The sequence below is a fragment of the Orcinus orca genome, chromosome 8 (assembly GCF_937001465.1).
Source record: "Orcinus orca chromosome 8, mOrcOrc1.1, whole genome shotgun sequence".
In the NCBI taxonomy this organism is placed as follows: domain Eukaryota; kingdom Metazoa; phylum Chordata; class Mammalia; order Artiodactyla; family Delphinidae; genus Orcinus; species Orcinus orca.
In genome coordinates, this window is record NC_064566.1 from 62496916 (window position 1) to 62513741 (window position 16826).

At 38.9% G+C, this 16826-nt stretch overlaps 1 protein-coding gene across 8 annotated transcripts; it reads right to left on the reverse strand.

Annotated features, from left to right (window-relative positions):
* Nucleotides 1-2340: 2340 nt before the first annotated feature.
* Nucleotides 2341-7786, reverse strand: CREBZF (CREB/ATF bZIP transcription factor). 8 transcript variants are annotated; one of them, XM_033431862.2, is made up of 4 exons: nucleotides 6476-7786; nucleotides 6187-6264; nucleotides 5041-5109; nucleotides 2341-3290 (listed from the first exon to the last, which is right to left on the reverse strand). In XM_033431862.2, the coding sequence occupies exons 1-2, from the start codon at nucleotides 7531-7533 to the stop codon at nucleotides 6249-6251; spliced, it is 1074 nt and encodes a 357-aa protein (XP_033287753.1). In that variant the 5' UTR covers nucleotides 7534-7786; the 3' UTR covers nucleotides 2341-3290; nucleotides 5041-5109; nucleotides 6187-6248. The 8 variants fall into 8 exon arrangements, with proteins under 8 accessions (XP_033287753.1, XP_049569420.1, XP_033287752.1 ...); XM_049713463.1 differs by adding an exon at nucleotides 5838-5952 and having other exon boundaries at nucleotides 2341-5109; XM_033431861.2 differs by having other exon boundaries at nucleotides 5838-6264.
* Nucleotides 7787-16826: the final 9040 nt, after the last annotated feature.

Genomic DNA, 16826 nt, shown 5'->3' on the forward strand with positions numbered 1-16826 from the left:
CTTTATTTTACAAGCTAAAATACCACGATAAAGCTGTCTGACCCAAAATTATACATTTTATGTGTGCTGTCATTTTTATTTAAAGCAGAGTTCTACTTATCACAGTAATAAAAAAATTAAAATTCCTAACTTCAAAAATAAGAAACCCAAATTACTGAATTAGACTCCTTTAAAAAGAGAGAATGGTGTAATGAACTTAGATAATTCAAAACCCACTGATATTACTAAATGGATAATTTAGCACAAATTGTTTCCTTACTTATCCTTAAACACTCCCACCGTACTTACTCCCTAGCATACCACCATCTATAAACATACAAAAATTTACAATGGTTTCTGCGACCAAAAACGATTTCTAACATCTGTCTTCTACCGTATTTTTCTTAAATCATCTTCCCAGTTAGTAGAAATGGGCAACATAAGCCAAAGAACATGTTACTTTAAACCTGTTGCTACAAATGTACTTTACCAAAACTTTTGGTCAGGGGGCAAATTTGTGCAAGCCTGCTGTGATCTGCATTACAATTTAAAGAAACAGTCATTTTTAGCTAAGACCTGAAGAACACTGCCTCAGTCAGGAAAACAGTTTATTTCAATTCTGTCACAGTAAACAAACTATTTAAACCTGTCTTTCAGAATTTATTCTGTGCAGTTATTTGGCTTTAAAAAAGAAGGTTCATGTTATACTATACTTAAATTAAGATATTAATTTGTAAACCCCAGACTATGGTACATTAGAAGCCAGAGGGGTTTGACCTCAGTGGGTAAAAAGGAAACAATTTTTTTTTTTTTGCGCTCACTGTTGTGGCCTCTCCCGTTGCGGAGCACAGGCTCCAGACGCGCAGGCTCAGCGGCCATGGCTCACAGGCCCAGCCGCTCCGCGGCATGTGGGATCCTCCCGGACTGGGGCACAAACCCATGTCCCCTGCGTCGGCAGGCGGACTCTCAACCACTGTGCCACCAGGGAAGCCCAGGAAACAGAATTTGATGGCACATATTAAAGGAAGTTGGGCCACCAATAAAATTCAAATCTGTACATATTAACAGCTACATGAATGTTCAAAACACCAAGTGACTAGATTTTTAAATTAGATTAACTGAAAATTGAGCAAAAGATGAATTCCAGCAAATTTTGGGTCAAGAAAACTACAAAAAATTGGGAATTCCCTGGCAGTCCAGTGGTTAGGACTCCACACTTTCACTGCAAAGGGCCCGGGTTCATCCCCTGGTTCAGGAAGTAAGATCCCACAAGCCATGTGGCATGGCCAAACAAAAACTACAAAAAATTATGAAAGCCCACTGTGACCCGGTTTCTTTTTAAAAAGTGGGAAAAACGGCTAACTAAGAAATCCTGAATGTACAAATTGGGGAAAGGTAAAAAACTAGGAATAAAAACACTATGAGTAACCAAAGCAATGAACAGGGCAACTTTCTTTTAACCTTTATCTTTAAAAAATATTTTTCCTCTAATATTACAGGATTTACTGAAAACGATAAAGAAATTTACTTTCTGAATAAAATTTAAATTATCTCCAGTTTAATTTTCCTGCACTTTAAAACTGCATGTAAATGACCACTTGCAGTCTAGGTCAGAGCTCTTGAGCTCAGTCTGGTATTATAAGACAATAGGGAGTGACTGGCAGAGAGTATTGAGGTATTCAAGTTCAAACATGTAAAAAGTACTGTGCTGGCCAAACAAACACTTTACAAGTTTCTAATGGAGGACCTCCCCTTTGTGATCCCTGGCTTAAATGGTAACTACCTGGTTTCTCAACAAAGAACAGTACAGTAAAATATAAAAATATAACCATTTGGGAAGGTCTCAAAACTTTGTATTGATAGCCTGGGGAAAAAAACTAAACACTTGAAAATATTTTACTACCTATTCAACCTTAGTCATAAGATTGTTTAGCTTAAAGGCATACCTCCAAAATACTGAACTAGGTAATCACATACTTTAAAAGGTAATGACTCATTATCAGTGAATTATCCACTCTATTCTATCAAAGCAGTAGTTATAGTCACCAAATAGTGTTGATGCCTACCTGATTTTGGTTACAATACAACCAGCTGTACTGCTCATACTGTAGGAGCATCCATCAATCACATAAGCATAAGCCACTGGGAATGCGCTTTGCTGCCTGGCATCAGAGACACCAAATACACTTACAAGAAACTGAATGGATTTAATAAATTTTTTGTATCACCATACAATAACCAAACTGTATAGTTATTATGATGAATCATTCTGGAAAGAAGATTAAGAGCCTATCTCCTACCCCCTCCCACTTCTATCATCTGCACACTTCCCAAATGAGTCAGTAAGATAAAACGACTCAGTCTAGACCAGGTGAAAGAATGTATTAACATAATCCAACAAAAATGAAATAAAACAACCAGAGTTTTGAGTGTTTTTTCACACTTGTAATGAACTGGAAAAATGTTTCAATTAAGTAAAACAACCATATTCCATGAAAAAAGCCACTCCCATCATCCAGAATACTAAAGCCCTTACATACTAGAGAAATTTTAATATAAAACAGTAGAAACTAGTATACCATTCATTAGAAACCTCAAAATATTTTTAATAAGTCCTCGGAGAAAGCTCAAGAAGCCAAAAACCTCAGAATCCACACATCTTGGCATTACCCTGAATCGCAATTAACTACCCACACATTTAATAATAATCAATTTTTCAAAGATATACAGACAAATCAATGCATCTATTTAAAAAGACTACTCTTTAAAGACTTTACATTAACTTTTATATTCTACTCAGCAACGTCTGTCTGTACTTCAGATTAGTTCTCATGTTCCAGGAAATAAATACAAACTCATTATATGCCTGTGATCACTGATGGCCTGTTTATGTAATTCTACTCCACTAAATCTAATTCCACGGAATGTGCGCTTGATTATGTAAAGAATCTAATATTCCTTGATGAAATACTATCATTCTCTTCTCCAATGGTTGCAATTTTTAAAAGGTATGCAAAGAACTGAGTATCACTCCCATGAAAGACAAAAATAAGTATAATTTTGTTCCAAAATTAACTTTGTCTCATGTATTTCTATTAAGTCTTTCAAGGATTCCAGAGAATCTTTTCATATCTCCATTTCTGGAAAGTGAAATCAGTATAGAAGTAATTTGGGAACTTGAAAATGGCATTCATTTTTTTCAGCAGATGCCAAATTTTTGACCGACATGGCTCCCACAATTACTTTGTTACCATCAGTCCAGTCAGTTAACAGGTTGTAGGAAAAGATTCGTTTTTGCAGACACTGCTAAGCTGTTTAAAGAGAAGAGAGAGAGATTAATTTAGTGATTATCAAATGCACAAATATTTAAAATATTTCGAACACTTTTTGTCGGATTATATCAGAGGTGTGACTACATTTTAACAAACGTGGACTTTTTAGTTAGGTTTGGTCAAGGAAGTGCAGAAACATTAAGTCAATATGATGTGTTAGTTCAATTAATGTATAAATTCCTGTCACCATCGGAAGACAAACATTAAAAGCTACATCTTTAGTACTTGCTGTATCATTTTGCCACAGAGGCACAATTAGGAAAAAAAAAATTAAAAAAAAAGATTCCCCAAACACTAAATTGCTTTCATCCATTACAGTAAATAGAGCCAAACCTGAAAATTTCTAAATCCATATTATATTCCAGAAATCTCCTTTATCCAACTACTAATCATTCAGAACACAATTTTCTAAAAATAGTAAGACAACAGTTTCATATTAATCATAACTTTTTTAATTAACAAGTAGTGAATAGGACACTTTAAGATATTGTTTACTACATACTGAAATAAACATATCTGTTGTAAATTCAGAAACCCAAACATTTACAGTAAAATATGTTTACACATAAATATGACCAAATTTATTTAAAGCCCCTGTTAGATAGGTCCTAAATACATGCAATACCATGTAAAAACAAGACCATGACGTTGATGCAAAAAATGACAAAATCACTAATTTACCAAAATTAGAAAAAAAAGAGAATGAGATGGAAACTAAGAAAAGACAGTTAAAACAGAAGCAACCTAACAAAGCAGCTTTTAAAATAGTCGATACTAATCTCCATTTTCAAAAGTTCTTAATCAAGTATTTCCAAAAACTGCCATTTATAAAATGACATTCTAAAAATCTATACTTGGAATGTCAAATCATCCCAATTCAGAAAGCTTTGACTACTGTTTCTCCCCAGCCCCAAACTTCAAATAATGCAGGAAAATCATTGACGTTAGGAAGAAAATATTCCAAGGGAATGGTATAATTTTTAGAAAAACGCACTTACTGCTTCCAGAACCTTTTAAAACCCACAGCATTAACAACAATCATTTTTCCTATTTTCATCCGTTATTTTCTAATGTCATGTTAGAGATGAATAAATTATTTGAGCCCATGACTGAAAGATCAACAAACCTGGTTTTATTATGACACCATATTTTTGTCATTGGTACTGCACAAAATTATATACAAAGAAATATATACAAAATGTTCAAGTATTAATTAACTTTCAATTCAAGGCTTCTGTTTCAAAAAGCTACATTAACATATTCCATAAAGATAGCACAAATTAGTCATTTCAAATAACTTTTCCAACTACTTTTGGTTTTTATATATATTTATATATATAATTCAGTAGGCACTAAAAATCCATGCAGCTGCATTGTGAGGGGCTTGCTCCTGCACTTAGGTATAAGCAGGTTCATCACTCCAGGTTGTGAGTTTGGCTACTATCCATTCATGCTCAAGTGCAGTAGATGATTTTACAAAATATGCTGTAATGCACTGGAAACCAGAGACCAAGTTAGGTCTCAAAAGTGTATTATCTAGCAACAAAACATTTACAGTTCTGCAAGAACAAGATTCCATTTTCATAACCAAATAACAACAAAATAAAACATTTTATATGTAAGATAACTTACATCTTTGGACTGCTGGAAAATACTTTTTAATTATGAACATTTTAAAATAAAAGCAGAAGCCCTGATATTACCTCTTTTTCCTCATTTCTTATACTACCTTTTAAAATAAAGCAGGAAATGTGGCCAGCAGCTGGTCCCGTCTCTTCTGCCCCAACAGCTGTATCCACTTTAGCACAAAGAAAAACAAGGATGCTAAATACGTATATACTTTATCAAACAGTGATGTTTCACAAAGAATTTCTTAATGTCTCTTACACTGAAAGACACTGTGACTCAATCTATACAACTGGACAATAGATAATAGAGTACTTCAAAGGAAGACTATGTCCCAACTTTGGAAAAAGTGTCAATCGTGTCATTAAGTCACTCAATTTTAAAACTTACTTTTAAATAGGACAAATACCCTTGAAATATGGAGAATAAGATTCTTTGTGAAGCCTCACTTTACACGTTTTCATTCACATTTCATAACCTTCAATATCTAATCATACATAAATTTAACCTAAAATTTTAATACAACAAAAATAAAGGTGTTCAACAATTTATTCATACTCAGTGATAGGGTAAATCACTGTGCTGGTCCTCAAAGAAACATTTCATTAACCATTCTTATTCTTCCTTTAAGTAACTAACACAGGAGTCTGATATGCATGTTAATTTCCAACTTCTCTAATGGTGCGATATAAAAATCTATTAATCTGAATAGACTGTATATCTAGATCTATGAAAACTAAAAGGCATTCTTGAATATTTAAGAGATTTCTGTCATCTCCACAAAATAACTATCACATTTGTGTATGCCCCAAGTACTTATTGTCAACCTCTGAAAAGTTGCTCTAAAATTGGAATTCCAATTTGCACCTTGTACAACTCGGAACTTCCATTCAACTTCACCTGTGTCACTTTCTCCAAACTGTATCTCTATTAGCAGCTTTCAGTGTACAGTTGGAACCGATGTCATCCAAGGCCATGTCCACACTGGGGACAGAAGAGCTAGGTACACGCAAGTCTGAACAAGGGGACACATTAACAGCTATTTCAACCAGAAGAAGCAACTTGAATACAATATTGACCAGCACAAGTCTGTTTCCAGGGTGGACAGGGCCCAAATTAGATTCCCCTCCCACCTTCCAAAAAACAAAAGAAAAAAAAAATCACACACACACACACAAATTGAGATGTTGCCCATTAAAGTAGACTAAGCAGCAGAGCATGAGCGTTACGTGAAGAGATGGATCCTTACCAGGTTGTGAGGCGGGAACGACTGTTCTGTAACCCCTACAACGGAGCCTGGCAGGAAGGAAATCACCTAAAAAAGAAACTGTCAGAGAGATTTAATAGTGACATGTTATCATTAGGAGTTGGTTACAGTGTCACATTCATGCTTTTAGCTAAACACTTAAAGATTCAATATTACTTTTTTTTCCTCCTCTGAAATGTGTCCAGTGAAGATGTCCCACTAAGGTGTTTTACATGGTGTAAGGGAGTTGAAAGGGGTAAACGCGGATAAAGAGCAGATTACTTGACCCTACATTTTAAGAGAAGACGACGCCTTCCGGGCGCACGCCGAGCAGAACTCCACCGACACCTTATCCTTGTCCACATGAAGACACACTCCTCCGGCTGAGTCGTCCTCTTCCAGCAGGTCCTGCTGCTGCTTTCCCACGGGCAGAGCGTAGTCATGGTCACCGGCGGGCGAGTCTCTGAAGAGCGAGGTGGTCAGCCGCAGTCCCACGCCGCTCAGCCGGCTCAGCAAGCGAGCCAGTCCGGTCTCGTTGGCTAAGACGGCCCGTAGGTAGCGACTCTCCTCCTGCAGTGCTTGTACGCGCTTTCCCAGCTCCCGATTCTCGGCCCGCAGCTCCTGGTTCTCGGCTGCCAGACCCCGTACTCGACTCTCCAGCCCCATCACGTACTCCTTCTTCTTCAGCCGATTGAGACGGGCAGCAGCCGCCGCCGCCTTCCGGGGACTCTTTGTCGCCGCCTGGTTGTTGTCGTTGCCGCTGCTGCCGCCGCCTCCTCCCGGGGACTTTCTCCGCCTCTTTTCGCCGCCGCCACTGTCACTGCCGCTGCTGCAGCCTCCGATGCCGTTTAACAGCCTCTGCAGCAGGTCAGAAAAGCGCTGCATCTCGGCAGCCGCGGCCTCGTCGTCGTCGTCCCCTCTCCACAGGCCGCCGCTATCCGAGCCTCCGCCGGACGAGGAGAGAGGCCCGGGCGAGTTGAGCCCGGGCTCCAGATGCCAGTCTGGTTGCCGGGGGTCCAGCAGATCTGCCAGTTCCAGGCCGGACAGAAAGTCCATGTCCTCCGTCTCCTCCCCGGGGACGCTGGCGATAGCCTCCTCCTCCATCTCCTCGGGCGAGGGCGCGCGCGCGGCCACGATGCCGCGGCCCCCCCTCCCGGCGTCCGACTCGCCCTCGTCGCCGCGCGGCTGTTTGCGGCCGGGAGACCCGGCCGCCGCCGTCCCCTCGTCCTCCGCTGCCGCCCGGGTCAAGTCCGGGGGCAGCGAGCAGGTCGCGACCGGCGCCGGGCTCTCGCTGCGGGTTGGGGAGTCGCTGCCCGAGGCCGCCAGCAGTTTGGTCAGGCTATGCCTCATGGGGCCCGACGGCGGGCCCACGTAGGCCCCGGCCCCTCAGACCGGGCCTCGCTGGTCCCAAGGACCCAGAGCGGGTAGCCGGGCGGCAGGCCAGAACGAAATGAAGAGGAAGATCCGAGTCGCCTCCCGCCCCACTTGGCTGGTCGACCCCCCGCGCCGGGGCGGGGGGAGGGGAGCGGTGGAGGGAAGAGAGATGGAAGCGGCGAGGCCCAACGATGACTCGACCGCGCCACCCAGACAACGGCCTGGCCGGAAGTCAGTCGATCTCGTTCCAGCCCCTCCCACCGCATTTCGCGCTCCACCGGGCTCTAGTATCGCGAGAGTTCGAATGAGGTCTGGAGCTGGAGTAGCTCCAGACCTCCAGTGATGTCATAGTAACAGCGGCAAAAATAACAACAAACCTGGGAATTATTGAAAAAGTGGTCGGCCCTCACTTCTCAATACTCTGTATTCTAGCTTCCACCCCCAGTGAAGCCAGTATCGCTCAGAATTGATCTTTTAGATACCTAATTTTTGAATAATCTTCGTTATCCTGGAACTTAAGACTGCTGATCAGATTCTTCTTGGAATTGCTCCTTTCCCCTTTCGCTATATCACAAGATCTTTTCACTCAAACACTTATAGAGTACTAGAAGAAAAAAGAGGTGAATAAGTCATTCATATGTAATTTAATTTTTCCAAGTTTTTATTATAAAAATTTCCAAATATACAGAATATGTGAAAGAATATTACAGTATCCACTCTAATTCAACAATAGTACACAATACCCAGACTCAACAATTCAACAATTAACATTTTGCCATATATGCTTTATCTATATATAAGTGTTTGTAAAACATTTTTTTTTTTGCAGAATCATCCCAAAGTTACAGACAAGACACACCACCCAAACATGCTGCAGTATGCATCTCTAAAGATAAGAACATTCTATTTCATAGTCATAATACTATTATCAGGTCTTGAGAAAATTAACAATCTTGCTAATATCTATTACCCATACCATATTCAAATTTGCTCAGCTTTCCTCAAAAATCAGCTTTTATAGTAGATATGTTCTTTTGAACCAGGATCCAATCATGGCTCACTTATTGCATTCGATTGTTTTTTCCCCCATTTGTCAAACTAGAATAGTCCCTTCCACGTTTTAGTTTTTCTTAATATTGGCTTTCTGAAGAGACAAGGTCAGTTGTCTTGGAAAATGCACCACGTTCTGGATTTGTCTGTTTCCTCATGGTGTTATTTTGTTCCTCTAGTCCCACAAGGTATTTCAAATTTGAAACAGTTCACAAATACATTAGAATACAGTGAAACAACTCAAATTTTTACAGAGCAAGGCCAGTGAAAATACAGATGAAATAGGAAGATAAGGAGTTCTGAAAGGAGGAAAGGTTTGTATTATAATAGGATGGACATAAAATCTTACACAATTCCTCAAGTTGAGCTAACAATAGACTAAGCTTCCTGGTAACCCAAACAAATAAATAAACTTTCCTTTATTTGCTTATGAGTAAAGTATACATGAATTCCTCAACTACTTTTCCAGTTCTCATGTCTTAAAGAAACTTCTCTATGGGATACTGAATAAAGTAACAGATAGCCTCACCAATAGCTACCTTTATATGGCTGTTTCTTAGAACGATAGAAAGCAAGTTCCAGGAAAGCTAGACACTGATAGGTTCCAATTTTCCAGAACAGCACCTGGCACAGGAGAGCCTTCGATAAATATTTGTTGAATGAATGAATGAAGAAGGTCTCCAACTTTTAGCTGAAGGCATTACACAAAGCTCAACCAAATGAAAACAATTCTTCAAGGGGCACAAATAAGCATAACATATGGTATCTAGAAGAAGAAATAAGTGGCCTCCATGTCCTTCTTAACCTTCCCATTAGGAAAGGTTTTGCTAAAGTAGAACAGCAAACAGTTTGAGATAATAAATATTCTGGCATATTTTGATCTACAGGTGTTTTGTGTGGCTGGTAATCCCATCGAACTGCATTTTCTCCTTGGGCAAAATCAAGATCATGGATTGATTTATCATTTTTCCCCTAAATTACAAGATTTTGGATTAAATATACATTGTTTAAGAGCCTCTCCAATTGGATTAAGAGGAAAGTAGGAAACTGAAAGAGAAGAAAGTTTTTACAACGTAGCCTCAGAAGACAAAAAAAGCAACTGAAGCAAGGGTAAAACTCCCAGAAAATGCCTTTCCCTCCCTTTCACCGTTCCTCCCTTTTCTTCTCCTCATTCTTCTCATTCTCTCCTTCTTCAGAGTTGGTTTTTCTTTTTTCTGGTTATAATGATCATTGCAAAAGATTCAGATAGTGCAGAACTGTACAAATAAGTAGAAGGATATTACCCATAATCTACCTCAAAATAACTGTTATTAAAATTTTGGTGTATAATAGAGTTTTTCTATGTACAGACATAGAACAACACATTGTTTATTTTAGTTCTTTGAACTCTACTCTTTTGTGAGAGTAGACATCTTTTGTGGACATCTTTCATACAACTAAATATAGGTCCACATGCTTATTTTTATTTTTATTTTTTTTGCGGTACGCGGGCCTCTCACTGTTGTGGCCTTTCCCGTTGCGGAGCACAGGCTCCAGGCGCGCAGGCTCAGCGGCCGTGGCTCACGGGCCCAGCCGCTCCACGGCATGTGGGATCTTCCCGGACCGGGGCACGAACCCGTGTCCCCTGCATCAGCAGGCGGACCCTCAACCACTGCGCCACCAGGGAAGCCCCTGGCTAAGTTTTTATACATAGGCCCTTATTACATATGGGAAGGTATCTCTCCCCAGTGGTGGTCACGGTATGTAGTTCCTATGCACTCATGAGAGTGGATTTGTTCTTTTTAGAATGTGCCTATCCGAAAATTAAAAATGATATCCTTTTTTGTGAATGTGCATTTCTTTGATTATTAGAAGGTTGAATGTTTTTCACATGACCAATTGATTTCTAATGTGAATAGCCTTTTTACCTCCTTAGCCCATTTTTCTCTGAGGAGAAAATGTTTTTCAGGGAAAATATCTGTCTTTTTCCTTCTTGATTTATATGAACTCTTTACATTATAAGGAAAACATACCTTTGTCTCTTATATATTTTACAATTTTTCCCCCAGTTGATCATTTACTGGGGGAGGAAAGGGGTAAAAACTTCTTGTTTTGCTATAATTTTTAAATGGTCAATCTATGAAAATTTTCTTCCTGGTTTCTGGCTTTGATGTTAAGCCTAAAAAGGCTTTATTAGCCTAAATAATACTGATATTTACCTATATGTTTTAGAACTTCTTTAATTACTTCTATTTATAATTTACTAAGAGTTTTTAACAAGTGATTATTTCATTTAGCTCCAAATGGAATTTATTCTAGTATAAAATGTGACATAGGAATATAATTTATTCAAAAAGTTATTTGCCACAATATAATTTATTGAACAATTCATACTTGCCACACTGATTTCCCAACATGTATACCAGATATTAAATTCTTACATAAAGTTGAATCTATTTCTGGTCTTTTTCTTCTATTTCATTGATCAGTCTAGCCATTCTGGAAGCAAAATCACTACATTTTTATGCAATTTTATAATATATTTTAATATGTCATAGGACAAGTCCTTTTTGGTTAGTCTTACTTTCTCAGAATTTTTAATCTCTATTTGAATATTTATTCTTCCAGATAACTTTATAAAATTTTCCAAGTTCAAAAGAAAGCTGGAATTTTCATGAAAATTGCATTAAATTTATGAATTTATTTTTCCCAGTGACTTCATGCATTTTTTTCCTACTGGACTAAATTATGTCTTCTTTTATATTTTCTAAATGGTTATTGTTGCTACATAGGAAAGCTATTTTTTTTTGTTAAATTTTTAACTGACTTACCCACTCAACTTTCTTAATAGTTTTTATTTTTAGCTTATTCATTCAAATTTCCCGGTAGACAATTATATCACCTTATTATATATAATGACAATTTTGGCTCCTTCTTTGCAATACTTATTTCGTTATCTTGACTTATAATGAAACAGCATTTCCAGATCGATATCAAATAATGTTGTTAATAACCAACTTACTTGTCTTATTCCTGACTTTAGCAGGAATGCCTCTAGTGTTTAGTTGTTGCTTTGAGATGGGTATTTTTATTTGGTTAAGCTCAGTTGCAGGTAACAGAAACCAATTCAGCTATTTTAAGCAGAAAAAGATGTAATACAGAGAAGGTGTTTACAAAGTAATTGGAAGGACTGGAGGAGTGGGCATTAGGCTGGGTGATCAAGAATGCCTCTCAGTACAATGTGGCCAAACAGGCCTGATAGGTCACTGCTATCTCTGCCCCAGTTGGGAAAGTTGTAAATAGAAAGCTGGAATGTTAGCTTCAAGAGCACCGCTGCTGCCAAAACTCTCAACCTGTTGTATTAATTATCTATTGCTGCCTAAAAAGTTACCCCAAACCTAAAAACATCAATAAAACAACAATAAACATGTGCTTATTGTTGCAGCTTAAAATAACAATAAACATTTGTTATCTCTGGCGGTTTCTATCAGTTAGAAATCTGTAAGTGCCTTGGCTATACAGCTTAGCTCTGGAATTCTCATGGAATTCAGCCAGATTTTGGCCTGGGCTGGAGTCATCTGAAGGCTTGGCTAAAACTAGAGGATCCACTTCCAAGGTGGCTGACAGGTTGCTCCTGGGGGAAGCATCAAAAGAAAGAAAGGGGGCTTCCCTGGTGGCGCAGTGGTTGGGAGTCCGCCTGCCGATGCAGGGGACGCGGGTTCGTGCCCCGGTCTGGGAAGATCCCACATGCCGCGGAGCGGCTGGGCTCAGCCATGGCCGCTGAGCCTGCGCGTCCGGAGCCTGTGCTCCGCAACGGGAGAGGCCACAACAGTGAGAGGCCCACGTACCGCAAAAAAAAAAAAAAAAAAAAAAGGAAGAAAGGAAGGACTAATTCGAAAAGATACATGCACCCCATTGTTCATAGCAGCATTATTTATGACAGGCAAGATATGGTAGCAACCTAAGTGTCCATCAACAGATGAATGGCTATATACATATATATACGAATGGATATATAATATATACATATTTATGGCTGGTATATTACTCAGCCATAAAAAGAATGAAATTCTGCCATTTGCAACAATGTGGATGGACCTAGAGAGTATTATGCTTAGTGAAATAAGTCAGAGAAAGAAAAATACTGTATGTTATCAATTATATGTGGAATCTAAAAAAGTAAACCAAACTAATGTATATAACATAAGAGAAACAGACTTACAGATACAGAAAACAAACTAGTTGTTACCAGTAGGGAGAGGGAAGGGGCAAGGGGCAAGATAGAGGTATGGGATTAAGAGATACAAACTACTATGTATTAAATAGATAAGCAGCAAGGATATATTGTACAGCACAGGGAATTACAGCCATTATTTTGCAATAACTTTAAATGGAGTAAAATCTGTAAAAATATTGAATCACTATGCTGTACATCTGAAACTAATATAATATTGTAAATCACCTATAATTGATAGATGATTGATAGATAGATAGATAGATAGAACAGGATGAAAACCCAATGTCTTCAAGAATGTGCTTGGCAGCAAAAACAGCCAAAGCAGAGGGAAAGGATCCCTGCCTCATTTGCATCTTCCAAATATAACTGCAGAGGTGTCTGGCAAATATAATTTGTTTTTGTGTTTCTTTTGTTTTAGTTCTTCCATTTGTGCCATACAGGAAAGCACATTAAAAATGATGAATTGGGAGGCTTCCCTGGTGGCGCAGTGTTTGAGAATCTGCCTGCTAATGCAGGGGACACGGGTTCGAGCCCTGGTCTGGGAAGATCCCACATGCCGCGGAGCGACTGGGCCCGTGAGCCACAACTACTGAGCCTGCGCGTCTGGAGCCTGTGCTCTGCAACAAGAGAGGCTGCGACAGTGAGAGGCCCGTGCACTGCGATGAAGAGTGGCCCCCGCTCGCCGTAACTAGAGAAAGCCCTCGCACAGAAACGAAGACCCAACACAGCCAAAAATAAATAAATAAATTTATAAAAATAATAAATAAATAAATAAAAATGATGAATTGGGAGATTGGGATTGACATATATACACTAATATGTATTAAAAAAATGGATAACTAATAAGAACCTGCTGTATAAAAAAATAAATAAAATAAGATTCAAAAATTCAAAACAAAAACCACCCACATTAAAAGAGGGACTGAAATACATTATGAGTACCAATCTATCAAATCCTCCACAAAGACCATGACTTTATGGTACTTCATCACCAATACATACATTTATTGGCTTTCCTATAACAGAGGGTTGGCGTAGAGATGGTAGGGAATGCAGCTGAATCAGGGTTGGGATTTTGCTGAATAGATACAGCAGAAGGATAAGAGTGCTACAGAGGCCGGGGTGCTCATTTTAATATAGTTTGCCTATGCACTCATGAAGTATAATCTGTAAAAGGTAGGAACTAAGACCATGAGAGGATTTTTATGATTGGATGAACATTAAAGACTCAAAAGATTGACATTGTCTAGGGTACTATAGGATTATGTTTACAAGTGCTACATATTTGCATGGATTATGTTCAATTCTCAGTGTGCTAGCTGTATTTCCATTCCTTTCCTCTCAAAAAACCATTTCTGAATGTAAATGAATGAGAATTATAGTATTGTGGACTAATCTGGAATCTGATTTATTTTATTTTAAAATGACCAACATTTGTAACCAACTAAAATAGTAACAAATTACTGGTATGCCTCCCAACTAATCAACCCCACAGTTGCAGCCCCTGAAGTTGAGATTTGCTGCTCTGTTGGGGAAAGGGAGAGCAGGTGTAGAGGAAGTTTGGGCATTAGAGATTTGGAAGGGTAGGACCAGAGCTTTTCGTGTTCTGTTGGGAAGGACTCCACTTCTCAGGTGGGAAATTGTCTTATCTCTCACCCCAGGCACCCCAGAGCCGGACCTTGGCTGAGCTGCTCTTGCTTCCCATTGCCAGTTTCAAATCATTTCTCTTCCTCTCTCCTTCACAAACCTGAGCTCTTTATTAACTTTGATTTTTTAAATATTGAAAATCTGCAATCATACAGAGCTAGAGAAAAAAGTATGCTGAATCCCTTGTATGCTCCTCCAAATTTAAGAATTATTAAAATATTGCCACACTTGCTTCATCCCCCTGCCTTTTTTTCCCCCTGAAATATTGGAAAATAAAAATTCTTGACATATGTCATTTTACCCCTACACACATCACTATACATTTTTAACAATGAGGTCATTATTTCTGTAACCACAATGTCATGATTGCAACTAGTCAAATTATTATGAATTTCTTGGTATCATCTAAACCCAGTCAATATTCAATTGTGTCAAAAATTTCCAGCTACAGATGGCTTGATTGAATAAGGACCCAAAGAATTCTAATACATTCCTTATATCTCTCAAACCTCTTTTAATCTAAGACAGCATTCCTCCACCCCTTTTCACCAATGCCATTTGATTTTCTGAAGAAGCCAGGTCAGTTGTCCTGTTCAATGTCCCATTATTCTATATTTGTCTGTTTGCTTTCTGGTACTGTTTTACTTTCCCCTCATCCCCATATTTCCTGTAAGCGGGAAGTTAGTTCTCAGGGCTTAGTTAGCTTAAGGTTCAACATTTTTGTCCGGAATACTTCCAAGGAGGCGCTGCTCTTCATGGCGAGTCACCTCAGGAGGCATATAACATCTAGCTTTCCTGTTTTTAGTGATGCTAAGATTGATCAATGTTTTCAAATGGTGACAGTAAAATTCTCCATTAACCTTTCTCCTAATGGTTTCATCTAATGATGATCAGTGCCTGAATAAATTATTTCACTACTTTTATTACCTGGGATTCTTTTATTATCTGGGATTTTTCAGTGAAAAGCAACTTTATCTCACCATGTATGGGCCATTTCCCCTGTGAAATACAGGGGATAGGAAAAGTAGGATAAATGCTCACTCACTGAAAGCTTTAGCTCTCTGATTTCCTCTTCACCCAGTAAGATCTTATTTAAGGATACCCAGTAAGTGACATGATTTGAAACAAGGCAGTCTGATGCCAATGCTCCCCTTCACTCACTGCACTAATACCTTGACTAGTTTGTTGATCACAGATTTGGGTTTCTAAAGGGCGTAGTGAAAGGATTTGAGTGGGGATAGGGCATGGGGAGGATTGAGCTAAGATTTCTGACAGGGATGGAGATAAATATGGATGTGAGCATAATTGGATTAATGTAGCCAGAGTCTCTTGTTAGAGTCTACTGTGAGTGCTTATTCTGCAGCCCTAGGTGGTGTGGCTATTGTGAAAGCAGTTTTCTTGCCAAGAACAGGAAGTGCTATGAAGGCTTCTGAGCTTCTTTTTAATGTTTTCCTCCTCTCTGCTCTTGGACAATTCTTATACATTATATAGGCTTTAACTTAAATGCCACTTCTAGGAAAAGCTTTCCCTAACCTCTTCTACCTTATGTTAAGAAACCCTGCTATGCACTCCCATGTCATCCTATCCTTTAGCATTTTCTTCTTACCCACTAGGATGCAGATTCAGCGAGGATACGGTCTCTGCGTTGCTCACATTGTGCCCAGCATTTAACATAGTGCCTAGACAATAATAGGCTCTCAATAAATATTTGTTACATTAATGAGATATATTAAATAAATTAGTTATTAATTAAAATTGAATATCAGAATGGCTTGGCCTGCCCTACCTCTACATCTTTTTTTGTCTGTTAGGGCAAAACCAAAAACCAACACCCAAAGCCTAAAAACTTGAATAGATGAGAAAATAGGCTTTCCAAAATCTAAAATTTAGGTCTCACACAGACGTGTGAAAATCCATGAGAAAAGTTAATACATTTAAATCTTTATACTTAGGAGAGAAATAGGAATCATAGGAGGCACTCCTTAGGGTAGAAAAAGATACTGTCATTAGCCGTATGTGGCTGAACATTAATGAAATCAGCAGCTTCCAGCTGAATGGCCTGACCCAGATCTGTCAGGCCATATTTGGCTCTATAGAAAATATGTCTTGTCTACTCAGTTCTTGGGGAAAGAAAAATCTGTAGGCTTTTTGAGTCATCTGCTCAGAAATACAGCTTATTGGGAAGCAATTATGCAGAAGATATTTTTTGTTTTTAATTTTAATATACATGTGCATATATATTTTTTTTTTTGGGGGGGGGGGCGGCTGTGCCGTGCACCTTGTGGGATCTTAGTTCCCTGACCAGGGATTGAACCCAGGCCCTCGGCAGTGAAAGCACAGGGTTGTAACAACTGGA